Source organism: Amyelois transitella, chromosome 11 (genome assembly GCF_032362555.1).
Source record: "Amyelois transitella isolate CPQ chromosome 11, ilAmyTran1.1, whole genome shotgun sequence".
NCBI classification, from domain to species: domain Eukaryota; kingdom Metazoa; phylum Arthropoda; class Insecta; order Lepidoptera; family Pyralidae; genus Amyelois; species Amyelois transitella.
In genome coordinates this window covers 5,810,391-5,831,516 of record NC_083514.1, presented here as the reverse complement: position 1 = coordinate 5,831,516, position 21,126 = coordinate 5,810,391, and the positions used below count along the sequence as shown (strand labels likewise).

General features: G+C 35.1%; 2 protein-coding genes across 3 annotated transcripts in view; both read left to right on the top strand.

The window, feature by feature from the left end:
- Positions 1 to 21,126, top strand: part of LOC106135085 (3-phosphoinositide-dependent protein kinase 1) — a 78,492-nt gene that overhangs the window by 30,725 nt on the left and 26,641 nt on the right. The window contains exon 3 of one of the 2 annotated variants that reach the window (XM_060946462.1): positions 13,540 to 13,639. The exons of the other annotated variant lie outside the window; for it this stretch is intronic. Coding sequence (XP_060802445.1) covers positions 13,628 to 13,639 — 12 coding nt within the window. The 5' untranslated portion in view covers positions 13,540 to 13,627. The remainder of the gene's footprint in view (positions 1 to 13,539; positions 13,640 to 21,126) is intronic. 2 annotated transcript variants of the gene reach the window in all.
- The window catches only part of LOC106135112 (DNA-directed RNA polymerase III subunit RPC8), an 85,179-nt gene that overhangs the window by 63,107 nt on the left and 946 nt on the right, over positions 1 to 21,126 (top strand). The gene's annotated exons all lie outside the window — the stretch shown is intronic.

Here is a 21,126-nt window from a genome sequence, read left to right as displayed (position 1 = left end):
TTCCACGCGAACGCTGCGCAAACCAACAGATATAGTAAAACAATGTACTAAAGATGTGAAGTACTCATTTTTTGCCACAAAAAAGTCCGCGAGAGCATATATCTATCTCTTAAGGTTTACTTACAATAACCACTTTTATGTTCATTTTTTAAGATTATTTTTTCATTATAAACATAAGTTATTTTGAAACCAATTTTATTTAATTCAGTATTAATCCTTATCCAAATAAATATGTTTATTACTTTCCGCTTTTCATGTAGACTAAAATTGCCATTTACAGTATATAAATCAGACGAATAGGTTTTGAGATATAGTCGTTATAAGCAATTTGCAGCGAAACATTTAATACGGCGAACCAGCGTTTTTTCTAATACGCGTGACCGCCTGCTGCAAAAATAAATATGATGCCCAAAATAACTATTCCACGCGGACGAAGTCGCGGGCACAGCTAGTAGAGCATATTTTGGATAATGTAAACTCTTCAAAAATTTTCATTATTAGTATAAATATACATGTTTGTTTTGTTTTCATTAAGTAGTCAAAACCGCACGCGATTTGATAAGATATCGACAAGAAAAGTTTATCGAGGGCGTAGTTCACGTGAAGTATTTATCTTGGATTAACTAGTTGTAGTCTTAACATTACCGATATCCAAACTTATAAGACGAAGTTAAACTAAATAATATCGTTTATGTAATACTACTAAGACTTTCTTTAGGTACGCTTTGGATATTGATATCTGAGGAAAAGTAATTTTGTATGAGACCTTATTATTATTTTATGAATTTCAAAATACTTAAAATAGTGTAACACATACATACATATATATGGTCACGTCCATATCCCTTGCGGGGTAGACAGAGCCAATAGTCTTGAAAAGACTGAATGGCCACGTTCAGCTATTTGGCTTAATAATAGAATTGAGATTCAAATAGTGACAGGTTGCTAGCCCATCGCCTAAAAAAGAATCCCAAGTTTGTACGCCTATCCCTTAGTCGCCTTTTACGACATCCATGGGAAAGAGATGGAGTGGTCCTATTCTTTTTGTATTTGTGCCGCCCAAGTAACAATTAGGCGCCAAAGTAAGATTTATAATAAGTCTATAAAAGTTGTGATCTAATAATAAATAATATTATTTTCAATGACTATAAGCTTACGCCTAATGTTGTTTATATTAAACAAAAAAAAGTGAAATTGTATGGTGCGAAAGGAAGCGTATTTTTGCTGCGAAGGGAAGTACACTGTGAATAAGTTACATATTTATTGGCAAATAATTCGAGCGCCCGATGTACAGCCTTGGCCAAAAGTATTAGGCACCCCCAACTTTTATTAAAATAATGAAGTAAAACAACTTTTATTTTCTATATTTATTTATTTCTTAAAAATTAGGTTAATATAAACAAGAAAAGCTTAAAATCTAGTAGGTCCACCTTTAGATTTTATTACTGCACTGATTCGAGCCGGCATGCTGCGTACTAACTTTGTACACTCATTCCTAGAAATACTGTTCCATTCTTAAACTAATGCATTTTAATGCACTTTTTGATGAAATACTATGCTCCTTGATCCTCTGCTTTAAAATACCCCAAAGATGCTCAATTGGGTTGAGGTCTGGAGACTGCATCGGCCAATCCAGCACCTCAATATGATTTTCAAGAAACCAGCGCATCACAATCCCTGACTTATGACACGGTGCGTTGTCTTGCTGAAAAATGACGCCGTCTAGGTTGGTGTCACCGTAAATGCTTATTAGCGATGGTATTAGAGGAGTTTTGAGTACTTGGATGTACTTTTCACTGTTCATACGACCTTCACAAACAAACATTTCACCAACGCTATCGGCAGCCATGCAGCCCCAGATCATAATGCTACCTCTGCCGTGCTTGACAGTAGGTACAACGCAATCTGCATGGTATTCTGCGCCCATACGTCGCCTCACAAAGGTCACACCCGGTGTCCCAAAAACCTGGTTGCGGAAAAAACAACACCAATTAGGAAATTGATTATAATTTGTATTATAACAGTGGAACTAAAAAGGAAACGTTCTTAATTATAAGAAAACTACTAGAATTGACTCACCTTAAAGTTAGATTCATCAGACCACACCACATTAGCCCAATCTTCCTCTGTGAAATGTTGGTACTGTAAAGCTATTCTAGGCGCTTCTTTTAATTAGTTTCTGACAGCCTAGGCTTCTTCCTGGCTTTGCACCCTTTTAGGCCTGTTTCCCCGAGTCTTCTTCTGTCGGTTCGCGAACTTATTGACTTTCCAGCTTCATCTGACAAGGCAGCAGCAAGCGCGGATGAAGTTTTTTTCCTATTTTTCAGTGACTCTCGAACCAATTTTCTATCTTCGCGATCCGTAGTCATACATTTTCGGCCTGCTCGTGGTTTGTCGTCGTGGGTACCGGTCTCGGCAAACCGTTTGATGGCAGACTGTACAGCGCAACGCGAACATTTCACCAACTTGGCGATTTCTTTCTGGGATCGCCCTTGTTCGTGTAAAAGTTCAATTTTCACTCGATTTTCAATAGTAATTTTACTTTTTTTGGGCATTTTAGAATTAATATGATGTCAATTTGTCGCTCAAAAAAAATGACATCTCGTTACTAGTTGAAGTCTAGAACACAACTGGTCATATAATCACTGATGAAATTACAAAAAACTGAAATCTTTTGTTTTCGGTGACCAGGGTTTTTCATGACCTCAAAATATGCCACCTACTGTGCCAGGTAACGTTTTATGACCCTGACAATACATTAAATATAAGTATTTATTCATTGTTTCAATAGTAAACATGCATTGTGTATTTTTAAGGGGTGCCTAAAACTTTTGGCCAAGGCTGTATGTTATTTACTGAAAACTTTTCCAAGTATTTACAACAATTTTTGTTTTTTTTTGGTTGCGACGCCATTGTCAAAAACAAGTAGTCAATATAAGAAATACAATAGTGACCTTAAGCGCTATTACTTTACCTTTAGTCACAAAAAAGTAACAATAGACGCTAGAGGATCTATTATAGCGAAAAATTATACTCCTATTTGACTTAAGATAATGCAAGAGAGTTTTGTATAATTTCAAGCATTTGGTTCTATATAAGATTAAATAAACACCATTGTAAGGCTGGTAGCGCTTATTACCGCTATTGTGCAACTTTAGGTTCTTGTAAAGAGTTTAATATCACCTGCATAGCACTTGGAAGTAGTAGCTAATTCTTATTCTCATTTAGATCTTAGATTTCTAAGATTCACTTAAAGCTATAACACAAAATGCTGTGCATGTGCAACAGAGTTAAGATTTGCCATAATACATCCATAACCTTTAAGCTCGCCTAATTGTCGCGCTTGTAACTCTGTATTATAAGTAGAAGTGATAAACGTTACTTGCTTACGCCACTTTATCGCCAATAGTCATAAGGGCTGCTACTGTAATGCCTTTGTGGGCTACTAAGTAACAAAATAAGCTCTAATCTCGTATGTAAATTTTGTAATTTTTTTTTTTTTATAAATGTTTATTTCTCTCCACAAAACAAGAAATCTTAAAACTAAAGTTAAACATTAAATTAAAGTACCAAATTAACTACTTGAATTTGTGGGAGCTGACGCCTGTACTAGGAATGCACCTGTATTACAAGTCATCAGGCCCCGCTTCTTGATTAATTTTCCAAACATAATAAGAGTAGGTACTTAGAACGAGAAAAAATATCTTACAAACTTAAGTATTATATTTAGAGAAAATATATTTAAATGAAATAGTTACTTCCATAAACGTGGTGTGTGTATGAGGTGTCATGCTTAGTTCCTGTGTAATAAAAAAGTGGGTGTGTGATTGCGACTTATTTATTGTAAAACTTGAAGTAAATTTTCTGTATCTTCGTAATTTTGTAACCATTCCGTAAGAATTTTTTTAACTTTAAATGTGTTTAGGTGGTGAATGGCGCTTTGTGAAGCTTGTTGTAAAGATAAGGACCTTGAAAACCAAGAAATCTGTGACTAAATTTTGTTTTATATTGGTTTGATTTTGCTACTACATGATTGCGTCTTCGATTTTCGCCAATAAAAGGGGTTAATCTATGTTGTTTCATTACGGTGTGAAGTATAAGCAGTTGCCACACGGTCAATAAATGAGCAACTTTATAAAGTTCTTGAGTTGGAAATCTAAAAGGCTTAAACAATGATACCTTAAGTAACGACCTTTGGGCTCTTTCAACAGCTGCAGCTCCGCCCCATGAGGTGAAGCAGTACGTTAATATAGATTGACATAGCGCAAAATATACCATTTTAATAGTGTTAACGTCTGCAACGTGCCTTAACTGTTTAAAGACATAAATGAGTTTACGAACGCGAGATGATAAAAGGTTTATATGAGTTCTAAAATTTAAATTTTTATCTATCATAATGCCGAGATATTTTATACAGTTAGTGTGTTCGATGGCGTAGTTTGATTGCGAACTTTTTGCAACTATTTTTAGATCGAGATTCTTTAATTGACTGGATTCTTGTATGGAGAATTGAATCAGCTTAGTTTTTTCTAAATTAAGGGTAAGTAAATTGTTGTTTAACCAGTTCAGGACTATATTAAAACCTGTCTGTGCAGAATTATACGTATCAGTCCATGATGGTCCCGTAAATAGAAGAACAGTGTCATCGGCGTAAGTAATGATCTTGCCATTCTGCAGGGCTAAATTTAGAAGATCATTTATGTAAGCAAGAAAGAGAGTAGGTCCCAATATACTACCCTGGGGGACTCCAAACATAACTGGTTCGTCAACGCTTACATAAGAGCCTATCTTTACTTGCTGTGTTCGCCCTGTCAGATAACTTCGAAAAATAGCCAATTGTGTTCCTCTAATTCCCATAGCCTCCAATTTCTGCAGCAGCAAGGGAATCGAAACCGTATCAAAGGCCTTAGCTTGATCCAAAAATATATCCAAACACTTAGATCCAGAGTCTAGGTTCGATGCCACATGATTTATAAGTTCATTAACAGCATCAGTAGTTGATAATTTTGTTCGAAAACCGAATTGATTTGCTGAGAGGAGATTATGAGTATCAAAGAATGTCATGAGCCTGGTATTAAGGATCCGTTCCAGAATTTTTGAAAACGCCGAAAGAATTGAAATGGGCCTGTAGTTGTTATTACGATTTCGATCCCCAGCCTTGTGCACAGGTATTATGACAGCTCTTTTCAGAATATCTGGAAATACACCTGACGATAGACATAAATTACATATATAAGTCAGAGGAAGGATTATTACTTTTTTATGAGTTTGTATAAATTTAGAGGAGATGTTATCCCATCCAGGAGCACTGTCAGGTTTTAACGAATTTATTTGCCGTTCCACTTCATCTTCATCTATTTTGAGCAATACAAGTGAGTTGGGGTTAGTTTGGGAATTGATTTGGAAATTTGGATCTGGTGTTATTTTATCCGCTAAATCTTTGCCAATATTGGCGAAGAATCGGTTTACCTCATCTACAGAGTATTGTGGTGTGTTTTTTAGTTTAAGTAGATCAGTTTGCAAAGGTTGCTTTTTATTCAAATTTGTTATTTCTTTAATTACTTGCCAAGTCTTTTTATTATTGTTTTTAGCTTTGTGTAATTCGGCTTTTTCATATTCCCTTTTAATTATTTTTAATAAGCTATTTAAATAATTACGATATCTTTTGTATACCAATTTTTCCGTCTCGTCGTGTGGTTTCTTTCTCATTTTTTTGTGTAAAGAATCTCTATGCCTCATACACCTTAAAAGTCCGGGAGTGATCCATGGTTTGATTGTTATACGCTTTCTAGATTCCTTATACGGTGAACTGCATGAAGCTATAGCCTGCATTAGTGGGTCAATTAAATATTGAATGGCAATATTGGGATTTGTACAAGTAAAAACTGGACAATAGTCAATATTTTTTACGGTATCCTTCAGTTTAGCTTCATCAATTTTGATAACTGTCCGTTTCGTCAGTGTCTTCTTTGTTGAGAGTGATAGAATAACAGTGTAATGATCAGTGAGGGTAGTTTCTACAACTAGACATTTTGCTTCTATTGACGTTTTCAATATTGTATGGTCATAACAAGTGGCGCCATGCGTTGGAAAAAAATGGCCTGAAAGGAGACCATGATGAGCTATAAGTTCAAGGTAATCTAATGCCTGTGAGTTTTCCCGCCCCTGAGTTATATCGATATTAATATCACCCATGAAGTAAATATTTTTGAAGCCTGCGAGTCCAGATAGAACTTGATCTAAGGAGTTAAGGAAGTTTGTGATATTCAAGAAAGCAAAAGGCCTATGTATTGCTAAAATAGCTATTTCATATCCAATTTTAATTACTAAACAGTTAACTTCTGAAACTTCAGGCTCATATACAGAGATATTAGTAAAAGAGCTATTAACATATACAACGACCCCATCATTTTGGTTGTAAGTATGTGATGAGGCAAAATGATTATATCCACACAGAGACGGTAGATTTGGGTTACACGATAGACAGCACTCTGATAGAATAATAATATCACAGTGTATCCCCAATCTGTTCAATAAGACCTGGAGACCTGGCATATTAGCATTCATGCTTCGTATATTTTGGGCTACAACGTTAATTTTATTATCAGAATTTTGAATATATGTAGAACACTCTTCCGGTCTGCACATGAGTGACTCGCATAAGGAGAAACTGTCGATATCATTTAAAAGATCATTTATGGCAGCAAATGTAAAGCCTTATGAACCTGGGACTCTGGCAGGGAGATATATTGTGTGCAGAAGAAGTATGTAAGAGGGCAAGCAATCAAGGGAAATTCTCTGAGTGAAGTTTGTGCAGTAATTCTATCTAAGAATAATTGTGTGATAATTTGGTGGTTTTGGACGTGACAATTAATTAAAGTTTTAAGCAACAACCAAAATAAGTACATGCAATAAACAAGCCATAAAAGTATCCTATATCTAATGTTTGCTTCGTAACAACGACTAACATCCTGCAAGTCTAGTCATTTGTCCATTTTCGAAAAATCCTCCTCTGAATTGATGCTTATTATCGGAGATGGACGACTCCATTTGAAGTCCAACAGAAGTGATAATCACTGGTCCCAGCAAACTCCCTGGCTAGATAATACAATCTCTTTGCCTTGTAAGTTAGAGATTCACTCACATAGATAGGCTTAGTAGGACAAGCCACCTTTAAATGGCTCGTGTTCAGCTTGTTGTTACCATTCTGCCTGTTATACCTCTTGATGGCACTTAGTAATTTGTCTTTTTTTAGTAGCGTTGTAAATTCAACCACGATGGGCTTAATAGACTCTTGTTTAGAGGTAAAGCGATAGATGTCCTTGATCTCTTCGGATTCTATCTGAATGTCCACCGTGTCTCCAATTATTTGGACGGTTTTACACAAATCTTCTTTTGTCTCGTTAGGATTTGTTTTGGGAACGTTGCGAATCTCTACTGCGCAAAGGCGCGCTTTTCTTTCAAGTTGCTCAATTCTTGTTTCGAGGCTCTGTATGTGGCTCTGCGTACTCTTTGAGTCAGCTTCTAGCTTAGAAATTTTGTTAATCGCCTCGTCATATTTTTGGCTTAAGAAGTCAAGTGATTTCGCAATCTCTGAATTTTTATCTTAAATATCATTCATAGTACATTGAAGATGAGCGTATTTTTGATTTTGTGACTCCGTGAATGCAGCAAACATAATTTTCATTTCCTGCATGAAGTCTCTCATGCCGCTTTCCTCCTCGCTGACAAACTTGCGTTTCGGTCTAACAGTGATATTTTCAAGTTTATTTAAAGCTGAGTCCGACCCCGAGATGTGCTGGGGCAGTCTAGGTGCGAATAACGTTACAGCTACATTTGTAGCTGCATCACCAATCGTAGTATTTGAACGCAGTTCAATGTTATCGCAATGATCACTGTGCGAAGGCCCAGCCGTCGTCTCGAGTAGTGGAAGCGAGACAGGATTAATCAGGGTATGCGGGGGGGTGCGTTTCAAAGGCATCTTGGTCTTGCGTAGCGTAGTAATATACCAGGACAATAGAAAAATAATCAATTCCAATATATTTGTTAGTCTAATTCAGAGTGGCTGTGAATCGTCGCCTAAATGTTTGTTTGGCGGGAACCACACGGCACTATATATATATAGTGTAATACATGTAGTGTAATACACGCGACATTTCCGGTGTAGTAGGCGCAGGCGCAAACAAGTCTCAACCCGCGGTGCGTGGGAATTCCATGTAGGCAACACGCACGGCAACAAATAACATGAAAACAGAAATTCTATTCCATGCTATTAGAGACAACACGTGCAAATGAAATGTTTTTTGAACACGATATTTTTACACCAAAATAATCTCAGGCGCAAGCAAGTAGGGTTGCCGAAAAGAAGGTCGTTCCGATAAGCTTCCAACGTCTCGACAAACGAAAAATTCTCAACGATGTATGGTGTTCGGTCTTTTTACCCAAATGTTAGGCCAAACTACAAACAAACAACCTCGCAGCACGCTGTGGGGTGGCTTTTTAAATTACACTACTTGCTTGGCTTGTTTTTTTAATAGGTTTCGCAAAAGGATATTGATAGATAAAATTGCAATAGGACCCAAAACAAAAATAGTGTCAATTGTGACTTCTATCAGTAGAGTAGCAATACCTAGTTATCTAACAATACCGCGCTTAAAACATCTTTCTGCACATTCCACATTGTGTACAATCGCACCCTGCTCCCACAGCCCATTGTATCTGGTTCTGGCACTGTCTTTTCTAGGACCAACCCACGACCAAGCCTTCGTGACCACATGATCATATTTGATTTGACCTACTATTATAATGGACATTGCGTAAAACGTTACAGTTCATTTTTGTTCTAATATGTTTCGTACATTTTTTGAGTAGCGGCTATAATTAAAGTCTGATTTGCATGTTCAGTACAACTTGTTATGTTATACTATCTTTGTTTAAATTTATACCTACTCTCAAGTCAAGACAATAATGTTTACGTCGGCGCCGCCACCAAGGTCGGGGTCGTTGAACCTATTTACGTCTTTCAGTAAAGCACCGCACCGCGCCGCGCCGCCCCGCCGCTTGCCGTTGTGAAAATAACAGGCGTCTGGAAGTGTAACTCCTAGTCGCATTATAAAACGAGTTAATGGTAATGTGACTTTCTGCAGGACACGATTAGAGAAAAAAATGGATACTTTTTCTCCTCCTCTCATTATTAGCAAAGCTTCAAAGCTCCTTGGTCTGTAAATAACAGTAATCAATTATTGATATTTTAAAATACGAGGTAAATGTTTCACAATATTTTTAAGATCCATTGCTTTGGTGACATACAAACTTACATAAAACAGATTAATATTTATTGGGAATGCTTAAAAGGTATTTTCCAGTACATTTTCATTGTTTTATACATTCTAACTGTATAAGATTTTATATCAGAAATGGTTTTTAATCACCAAGCCTATTTTATTTCCATTGATTAAAAAACCTCTCTCAGTAAATGTAGCTAGAGCAGAGAGTAATGTAACTTACAACTTTATTAAAAAATATATATCCTAAAAATCGGCCTGATCAATTCGTATTCAGAATATTCCATGTCTTCTATTCTATTAAGTCTCAATTCTAAACATTTATTATTTCGTTGCACTAAAATGGCACTGTAAAAAATAAACTTAAGTCGAAACTAGGAACGTGATTATATTGGAGAGCACATTAAATGCACGCATATTTTTTATTAGAGTTCCTATTGTAAAAGAGAAAACTTCAGAGCAACTGAATGTTCACTTATTTTAAACCTGTCTCTGTGTTGTACAGAATGTATAATATAAATAGCATTATTAAAAAGATTGATTTAACTCAGGGCAAAATTTTGGGGATTGAATTCCCGTAGTGCATAGCGCTTATCCGCTATTCAACAAAACGAAGAAATAACCTTCTATACTCTTTTTGCCTACTGGCAAAAAATACGTAATTCTTTACGTATAGTATAGTACTTGCCATGATCCCTCACTTCTTATCGACATTCATAGTACATAGTTCATATATCATATAGAACATAAATTATGTTACTAAATAATATGTGAAAAAAATGACAAACACAGTCAGGTGTACGAGTACTATAATAAGCCATTGGTATCCTAAATTATTATCGTGTGAGTGCAATGAGGACGGTAAGCCGATAATTTTTTCATTGTCTGGTGCGTGTAAGAAATACCAACACAAATGGCGACAGACAATAGTGGACCGACTCTTGTCAATATTGACAGTGCCATTGACGTCTTTCAGCTCTTTTAGTGAGTATTACAATTGGCATTACAACATACGGTCTGTATAGTATAGTACCCGAACGAACGTAGACAATGCACACATTTGGAACGAAATTTTGCCTGTATAATACTTACCTACGAAATATGTTTTAAATAGGTATACCTACGTCTAATTACATATTTATTTATTTATTTAAAATTTTATTGCACAAAACAAAAATGTACAAAAGGCGGACTTAATGCCGTTTGGCATTCTCTACCAGTCAACCAGCTGACCAAACAGAAAAAACTTTAAGTTGGTGGTGCGAAAGTGCATATGAATACTGAAAAATACATGTACATTACGAAAAAAATATTGCATAAATACATACAAGATACATAATATACATTATAAATACATATACATACATAAAATATCAAATTAGGATGGCCCATTATGGATCTGACATTAGTGTGTGACATATTAGATATATAAACCACCTTCGTATCGTAAACGTTCCGAAGATGGTATACGTTTTTATTGTGACCAACTGTTTGTTACGTGCTATAAAACTATATTTTCTATGTCACCAACTAAGCTTACGTTTCTCTTTCCGTCATTCGTTTAATTCTCCTTACAGGTCTCATTTGCGCACCATTCTTACTATTCCTACGCATAGGACTTCCTTTTACTCCTTTTCCTTCTCTGCTCATGCTGTACGACTGTAGAATTCCCTACCGCATGATATTCGCGATTCCCAAACTCTTTCTTCATTCAAACGACGAGTTACAGACTATACCTAATCTCTCGAAATAGACTCATATAAATGCAACAACTATACATCATGTTATATATAATAATAAATAAAATTAATTAAATTTTTTGTTTGTTTGAACGTGCTAATCTCAGAAACTACGGGTTCGATTTGATAAACTCTTTTTGTGTTGAATAGACCATTTATCGAGGAAGGCTTAAGGCTGTATAAGATCACACAACTATTAAAAGCGAAGAAATAAAGAAAAAGTGAAAAAACGGGGAAAATTATAAATCCTTGAAGGCTTCCGTTGCGTGCGCTGCGAAAACGGTTCAAGATACCTATACCTATATATGAAAGAATTATTCCTCTTGAAATAATCTAAAAAAATGTCCCAACAGTATTATGTCTATCTTTTAAGATTAACTCACTAGAACAGTTTTTATGGTAATCAAATTTGGTCGAAATTAATGCATTATTTGTTAAGAGTTGTATCAACGTAATAATATTAATCTTTATCCAAATAATTATGTTGTTGATTAAGAGTATTTAATTGTGAACAAAATTGTCTTTGACATCACTTAATTTCAATGAACATATAACTTAGAAGATAGAACTTAGAAGATATAACAATTTTAATAAAATAACACCGATATATAGTGCAGTGTGGTTCCCGGCACCAATACGAAAAAGAATAAGACCACTAAACATCTCTTTTCCATGGTTGTCGTAAAAGGCGACTAAGGGATAGGCTTACAAACTTGGGATTCTTTTTGGGCGATGGGTTAGCAACCTGTCACTATTTGAATCTCAATTCTATCATTAAGCTGAACGTGGCCATTCGGTCTTTTCAAGACTGTTGGCTCTGTCTACACCGCAAGAGATATAGACGTGACCATTTGTATTGATGCATGTATGTAACACCGATATAAAATTCACACGCGCCGCATTTTGTGCAAAACATGACGCTGCAAGGAAGAGAGGCGTGGCTTGCGAGTACTTATCATGCCGCGCGGCTCAGAAATTTTTTATTTTCCGTTATGTTATTCTACTTTTTTTTGATTTGTGAATCCCAACTAATATTATAAATGCAAAAAGTTTGTTTGTTTGTTGTCTCTTCACGCGTTATCTACTGAAGCAATATTCTTGAAATTTTGTGTATAGATAAATAACTTGCTTTAGTTGCTAATCATTTCCGTGAAAATTCTAGAAAAATGCATACGTCACTTCCGAAGGTCTATTCTATATATGCGCCAAATTTCGTGAAAATAAGTCCAGAAGCTTTTGAGTATATTCGTTACAAACATACAAAAATACAAATATCTTTTTATTATTTGCGTGGACTAAGAACAGTCTGGAGAATGACGTCGGGTAATTTTCATAAATGCCACAAAGACTATAATTCCTGTGGGATTTGCGACTTTTCCACGCGTACGAAGTCGCGGGCCACAGCTTGTTAGTTATAAAGGTATGAATCTTAACCACTACGTGTATTTATTTACACAGACCTTGGGCAAGCTTACTCGTACAATCCGGTGACTGACCGTTTCGGTTACTGACATTCATAGAAAAAAGCGCGCTAAAGGCCAAACAGCTCCCATTTTATTGAGGCCTCATGACAATGATGACAAGCACTTGACTTGTGTAGTAAAATAATTCGTGAACAGGTGATGTCTTTTTTACAAGTTACAAGCTTTTATTTAGTTTCACCTGTCCCGATGTCTGTAAACATTCAACATTTAAACAAAAGCTTATTTAAAAAATATTTATTATCATTTTATCATACTGGTATTATGCGAAAGTTATTTTGTTAAACTCTTACTCAAAAACTACTGAACGGACTGATTTAATTTGTGTGAAATTTGTCAAACGTAATGTTTCATCCAAATCCGTCATAAAGCTTAGGTACTTACGATCGGCGTCACGAAACTGAAACCTTTGAGTTATTTAAAAAAACACAAGTACATATGTGCAGTAACATAATCGTACAAAACATAGTACAGGGGGTAACTAGCGCTTCCTTCACCTGCCAACAATACTTACCAGTGATGTAATGATACTACTACTGTGATTCGAATAAAAATTGTCAACGAATCAGGAACCGTAAGCTTAAAATATACAGATTGAATTTTGAATCACTAAAAAAAACCTTATTGGTTTATGAGCCAATTAATTATATTTAGGCATATTTGTGCACATTCAATTGGACACGTTCAAAATAAAAACGTGTTATGTGTGTATAAAATATATATTTTTTAAAAAGTTTTGATACAATGTCCTTTCATTACATTACACGTCTTAAAATTCTTAAATGGATCAGTATGTGTGATGCTAACACAACATTGCGATATTTCCTGTGTTGTTGTTAGTTCGTGTCATTACAACAGAAACAGAGTCCAGTGGAATATTCTCAGAGTCATTCGATTTGAGCGCTGGCTTCCCTTGTTTACTGTTTTGTGTTTATGAACGAGAACATAAATATGTATAAGGAAAATGATCTCCACAATTTTGTTTGCTTCTTTTGGTAGGACCGAGTTTTTATGTGGGTATTTTCATTGTTTTAGGGCACATTTTTGACAATCTCAAGGAAGTGTCCTGGAGATTATTTGGAGAATATTGAATTATCCGCTGAGGTCTCCATGTTATTACAAAATGTGTTTAACGGTGCGTATTTTAACAAAAACACTCCATTAAAGCGTACACGCTAGTGACACATGGCTTTAAAATTTCTTTTCAATTTAATGAACTTACTTTAATACCAATGTATTTTACGGGTCAATGGATGCTTATCTGACACGTTTACATAACGTGCACACTCGTACTGGCGCCTACATAAATTGTGCTTCCTAATCTGAGAAAACAATATACGACGTATATATAAGTATACATATATTGTTACCTGTAACCTATCTTTTCAACATTTTTGGCTCTGTCTACCTAATAAGGGATTAAGGCGTGATTATATTGTATGTAGCCTGTCACCCATGGGCAAACACTATAATAGGGATGATGACAAGGACTAAAACAATATTAATTCTTTAATAACATGATAGAATACACGTAATTAAATACGTTACGTGAAATTTTAGCTTTTATTTTGTCCATTTAAAAAAATCAAAATTATTTAAAAATAACAACTACGCCAGGAGTGAATAAAGAAAAATATGGAATAACTTTTATGAAGACATCATATCCATAAACGCAATAATTAAGGTAGCATACCTACAAACAAAGTTCACGACGCGAACAAGAAACTCAGTTGTGACGTCACATTTGAGTAGCGTTTTGGACTAGTCCAAATAATGTGTTATGTTACTTCGTATAACTCAGGTAATGTATTGTTTATTGTTGCCATTATTTGACCAATGTTTTAGTTGTTGCGAAATTAAATTAATAACAAAACAAAAAACAATTGTCATCATGGCATCCAATTGTTCTTACATAGCTCTACTTACAACGTTCATTATAAACTTAGGATTGTTTTTTAGGCGATGGCCTAGCAACCTGTTACTATTTGAATCTCATTTCTGTCATTATTTCAAGCAGCTGAATGTGGCCCATCAGTCTTTTCAAGACTGTTGGCTCTGTCGACTCCGCGAGGGTTATAGACGTGACTATATGTATGAATGTATTACTATCGACTAATATCTATATAGATAAATACATATAGTCAAGTTTATACTTTACAAGGAAGACAAAGTCAACAGTCTTGGAAATACTGAAATGCCACGTTCAACTGCATAGTTTTATGATGGAATTGAGATTCAAATATTCACAGGTTGCTAGCCCATCGCCTACAAGTGTAATCCCAAGTTAATAATCTAGTCGCCTTTTACGACATGAATGGGAAAGATATGAAGTGGTTTTATTCTAAAGTGACGGACACGACACGACAATTATATCTATGTATATCTGTTCCCTGGAAATTCATTTAAAATTAACTTCGATACCTTGTTGCTATTTCTAATACATAACATTGTTTATTGCACATTATCAAACTATTTGTACTAAATTTCAACGTTTCAATATTCACAATTACGCATGAAAAAAATATTCACATTATTAACTGTTGGACTGACAGTTTCAACTAATAAATCTCTTTGTAATTTATTTCATTATGTACGAGTGTGACCTTTCAATAATAGAGCGCTCAGGCGTGAGTAAAATGTGAAGTCGTCGTGCTATGTTTACAAACACGACCTTCTGATAATAGGTTATCGTACAGTTACACATGTATATCTATGTTAACCGGATGAATGAATGAACATGTAGGAAAAGGTTCTTCATAATTGCCGACCGTTTCTGGAGCATTACGATATTGTTTATAGCGAGCGGAATTCGAGGAATGGAACACTAGGCTGATGTTTCTATTCTATTCATAGCGGATGATATGTGATGGATGGATGACGCGACCTCGCCGACGCGACGCCACGTCGGCCTAGGATATTGCAACCTGGACTGCAACTAATCATAGCTAGCTAGATGCGTAATAGCAAATCAGAATTGCATATGTTAATTTACATACAAATAAAACGTTCATTATTGACATTGTCCCAAAAAGTCTATAACTTGGGTGTCGTAAAAGGCTGCAATGAATACTTTTTTTACGAGCAGACATTGTGTAAACTAGATATTTTTTCTCAGTAATCATATTTTCATTGTTCACGAAAATCTGGTAAACTTTACGCAAGGTTGTCTTGCGTAAGTTTCTATGTTTAAATGTGGCTCTACAAAACAGGGTCTTATCTCCGCTATTTTTAGATTATTTCGGTAATCCATCTTAAAATTCAATGAAGCCTACGACAGTGGCCCGTCCCGCGTTTATTCAACCTGAGATAGGTACGATACTGAGCTGGTAACCCAATTTAGCAATTAACACGTGACGTTTTGACGTTGGTTGACGTATATTTTCAGCGGCTGGCGTCGGCGTCATTGCCATTCGTCACAAGAACATTATTTATAGGGTTAGGTTAAAACCGGAGCGTGGTGATGGTAGTCAGTAGTCAGCAAGACAAGACGGATTTGGTCGTGGCGCTGCCGGCGCCCACGCCCCTCGTGATTCATGCGCTTGGCGGTACAACGGTAAACATTACACTACGTACCGATCGCAGCATGTTTTACGGCGGCGATGGCATAGAGATCGTATCACCTCCGCGTGACCACTGCGAAATGTCCATCTCGTCTCACTTGTCGGAATATCACGTGACGATTGAGACTTTATTATTAGTGTAGACAAACGGCTGAGAATGTTGGCTGGGCCAAAGTTCGAAGGTAAAGTCAAGCGCTAAAAACCCTTGAAGAATGTTGCAAAGGCACGATTCTGAGCTTGTCTTTTATCGCCTCCCTGCTGTTTTGATCATCAAAATTTAACTAGAATAATCATGTTCCGCACGGAACACGCCAAAACTAGTGTTTCCATCCATCCCAGAAAATCCCTTTAAGCACTTTTATATAGTTTAAACTCTTTATGTAATGGAAGTACTTATATGTATTTTGGTCTACCTGTAAGATTCTATCTGACTGATTTTTCTTTCCTATTTCATAGCTAAAAAGATCTATCTTTCTCTAGCCTAGTTAACTTCGTCGTCGGCTGCGGCGATGGCGTCACGGAAAACAATCTGTCTTGCTATACTTACCTAATGCTAAAATTATGAAATGAGGAAAGTTCTGACGTAGCTCCTGCATTTTAAGTGATGCTATATACTTATAACCCCTGCCTGAAACATTTAAATTTACAGTTATTTATTAGTAAACATAATTTCATAGTTATTTTATGGTTATTAAACCGCTGAGATGTAGTAATCATCATTTGCGTTTTAATTGCTGTAAAAACAAGCTGTAAAATGTACTTATTGGCAATAGAGTAATATGCACGCTGTATAAATATTTATTTCAATCAATTTACTCTTATGATATGGAAAAAGTAAAAAATTGGAGTTCATAAAGCTGCAATTTTTCCGACCAATAACAGGTCACCAAGAAAGATTCTGCAGTTATGTGCCCTGCGCGAAAAAATAGGATATCACATAATTACAGTAAAGCGACTGCTGTCTAAGTAGCCTTTGTTTTAATCAAGGGGACTTGACCAAATTGGATGGATTGGATGGTCATACAAATTTAGTTGCCTGAATAAACATAGCCATTGTAGGTTTTTTTTAAGTTTTCATTAGTAAACAGAACTCATTCCACAAAAAGAGGATATGTATTAAAAACAACATTCAATATGTTGCATGATCATGATTACATTCGCATTTTGTGCGTGCGAGTCGTGTCGAGTCATCCGTTTACTACACACACAGGTTATTTCTGCAAGCTTCTGTTCTGTTTGTTTGCGTTTATTTCTGCGTACGCGCGCGGTGACGGCTCCGCTTTTAGCCGCAACATGAGCCGAGGACGTGCAGTTCCCGACGATCGCCGATGCATCGCGCCAACTAATGTCTTGGCGCCGACGACAATAGAACGCCGCGGCGCGACGCTAATTGTCTTCTTTTATTTTAAATTCTACAGAATTCTGTTGCTATGGTTTAATAAAGATTCTGGTTTCAAATCTAAACGAAAACAACTAATTTTATGGCTTTTTCATTGGTTTGGAGTCGTCTAGGTAACAATTAGTGAATTCTGGTGAAAACACCTATACGATCAATCATCAATACATATAATAAAGCAGTAAAAAAATTTGACTGCACATTGAGTTTTTTTTTAAATTATTATGATAAATAGTAACCGAGCATAAATTTTAAAAAAGTCTGTCTGTTTGTATATTTGTTTGTAACGCTAATCTCCGGAACTACTGAACGTATTTGAATTAAAGTTTTTTGTTGTATAGCTCTTATTATGCCTGGCCAACATATAGGGTATAATTATTTTGGAATCTGGAACAGCTGAAGCGAACCATAACAGCTCAGCTAAACTATAGGAAATATCGAAAAGACATATTAACAAAAGTTCAACCTGATGAGCATATTCTTTTGGCGAAAGAAATGGATGATCTGGTTCATGTCATGTGGAAGCCAAAGGGACCAGCTACTCTGTAATATGTGCGGAAATAAAGTTACAAACAAAAATATGAATCTTTTCTCTCTATATAATATTGACCAGCCAATCACTGGAAAAATTCTTAAGATTGACAAACATCAAAGACAAAAACTTGCGTAATATGCAGAAATAGTTTAAAAAAAAAACTAAAAAACTACGCTTTTATTGCTAATCAAACTAAAAAATAGAAAATAAAAATTAATGACAAAGGAATTATAAAACAGTAGTAGCAAGTCGAACAATCAGTTATAGTCAATTACCTCCGATTAAAATTATAACAAAATTAAATTTATAAACAAAACAATTTAAATCAGAGTAAAAAGCGTGGGGTGCTTGATGTAGTAAATATTAAAATCATTCTATTAGCATATATTTATGACAAGAGAGATATGAAAATGAAGTAAAATGCACCCCACGCTTTTTACTCCGATTTAAATTGTTTTGTTTATAAATTTAATTTTGTTATAATTTTAATCGGAGGTAATTGACTATAACTGATTGTTCGACTTGCTACTACTGTTTTATAATTCCTTTGTCATTAATTTTTATTTTCTATTTTTTAGTTTGATTAGCAATAAAAGCGTAGTTTTTTAGTTTTTTTTAAACTATTATTTATTTTCTATTTTTTAGTTCAATTTGCAATAAAACGCATAGTTTTTTAGTTTTTTTATACAATTATTTTTTGGAAGTTAACACTTCTAGTATAACTATCATACTAGAAAAGACTTTTGCAACCATGCGCCCATCGCCGGAGGTTTTCACAATTAACTTTCTTAAAGTTATATGTGGCCTGATTGGATTAAATCTCATAATATTCTCATAATGATGATTCTTTTTTAGGCGATGGGCTTGCAACCTGTCACTATTTGAATCTCAATTCTATCTTAAAGCCAAATAGCTGAACGTGGCCTATCAGTCTTTACAAGACTGTTGGCTCTGTTTACCCCGCAAGGGATATAGACGTGATTATATGTATGTATGATGACTGTTAAACCCAGTTGAAAAGAATTTTATAGTGATAAATCACTGTTAATAATATTTTTGACTATCCAGCAAACATAATAATTTTCGATTGTGGCCTTGCCAGGAATCAAACCACAAGATTAAGAGGCAGATTGATACAGGAACAAAAATATTTCAAACATACCTCCACTGCCTTTACAACCAGGAACGCAACAATGTTTATCTGAAGACATCGTGGCACTTTCGTTGTAAAACTGTCTTTCACAAAAACAAACACAAACTTGGGACTCCTATCTCAAATAATCAGGTACTTTTTACAGGAGTCCTATCTAAAAAATATCTGCACAACACAGTGAACACAGTCAGAGTCCAATCTCAGATGATAAAATCACACGAATATCCGGAAGAACAAAGCTCGACTCAACGGAAGATTCCAAACTACAAATAACGACAAGTTATCAGCACAAAACAAAGTGCAAATAGGTAAATACACAGGCACCGGTATAAAAAAAACAGAAAGAAAGTTTACAGGTTTTCTAATCGAATTCAAAACAAAACTTACTGCAAAACTTATTTGACATAAAAAACTGTCACTCATGTCTTAAACGAGTATTACAGTGTTGCTATTATAAATAGGCAAAAGATACCTAATGTTAATTCAAGAATTGCATTAATATGTTAAATACGTATTAAATATCGCAAAGTTCTGTAGGTAGTAACTTTATTCTTGTATTGTTGTAAATTTAAATGTTCAATTTTCATTTATTACTTTTGTTTTATTACTTATATATTTTTTATTGTTTTAAAATATTCTACTAATTCTACTATTGTTTCTAATGGTAATTCTAAATGGAGCGATGCGATGAAATAAAAAAGCCTCAGGTTAATAGTAACATTATATGGAAATATATTACATCTCTTTTTGGACTCCTTATACGTCAGAACTTCTTGGTTTCTTGTATGGAGATTACTGGCACTGGTGCTATCTCTGTCTCTCTTACTCTCATACGAATGATCTAAAAATGAATTTATTAATCCTGGCAGTTTTAATAAGGATAATGAGAAACTCTTATCAAAATATTGCATTGTCATCGGTCCTTGATACGTGTGCAAAGTTTCAAGTTGATCAGACGTTTAGAAATCAGTGAAAATTCAGCTCAAAGATTCCGTTACATACATACATACATACATACATACATACAACCCAAGCTAATAAAAGCGTAGTAAAAAGGTATCTTTTTGTCTTGGTGTTCTTTCATAAAGTTACAAAATAGGTCTTTTATACGTTCTTATTTACGAATAAGTTTCCATAAGAATAAGGAATTTTAAAGAAATAGAGGAGGACCTACTTAGTCATTTAGTCTTGTTAACTCTGTGAACTGTTTTAGCGGTATTATTCAACGATTACGGAATCATGGTCTGCAGAATAAGACTTCATATATGTAATTTACACTAAGTTTCTTTCTTATTGTGATACTCTCTAAAATGTATGGAAAATTTCGTGGAAAGTTCTCAAACTGAAATGTTTTTCTCGTCATATCAAGTTGCAACGTCGTCACAGGCGTCCGTGAGTGCGGCGATGCTAGTGGCAGCGGGACGGGCTGCTCAATGAAAATATAAATACTACTCGCAGACATTACGCCCTCATATGCAGTTTTCCATTCTGCGAATCTTATCCAGCCAAGATATAACGACATAAAAAAGCCAATTAAATTTTAAACTGGCGGTTCCTTTTTTTACTTATTATAAAAACATTTTTTTACGAATCCTCTCTTTGTAGAACCTAGACCCATATTCCGTGCGTTTTTATATTTTTATGTTTTGTCGTATACCCGTACTCTAGTTTCCGGGCTTTCACATTAATGCTTTCTGATTTGAAGTCATTTAATAATTAAGTATTAAGTTTTTGTCATTAATACCAAGTTTGACATCTACACGCTTTGTGATAGCCAATGGACGAGTTATTTATGATTAAAAAACTGGGCAATATAGACAGAAATTTCGGGAAACGTAACTTTTATCTTTCATTTTATTGTTTTCAACTACATATTATATTTTTTTTAAACTTCCTTGATTTACAAACTCTTTTTTCTAAGTCGCTACACTCTTGGCAGTTGTCGTTGTAGTATAGCCCAGTTACCAACGAAACTATT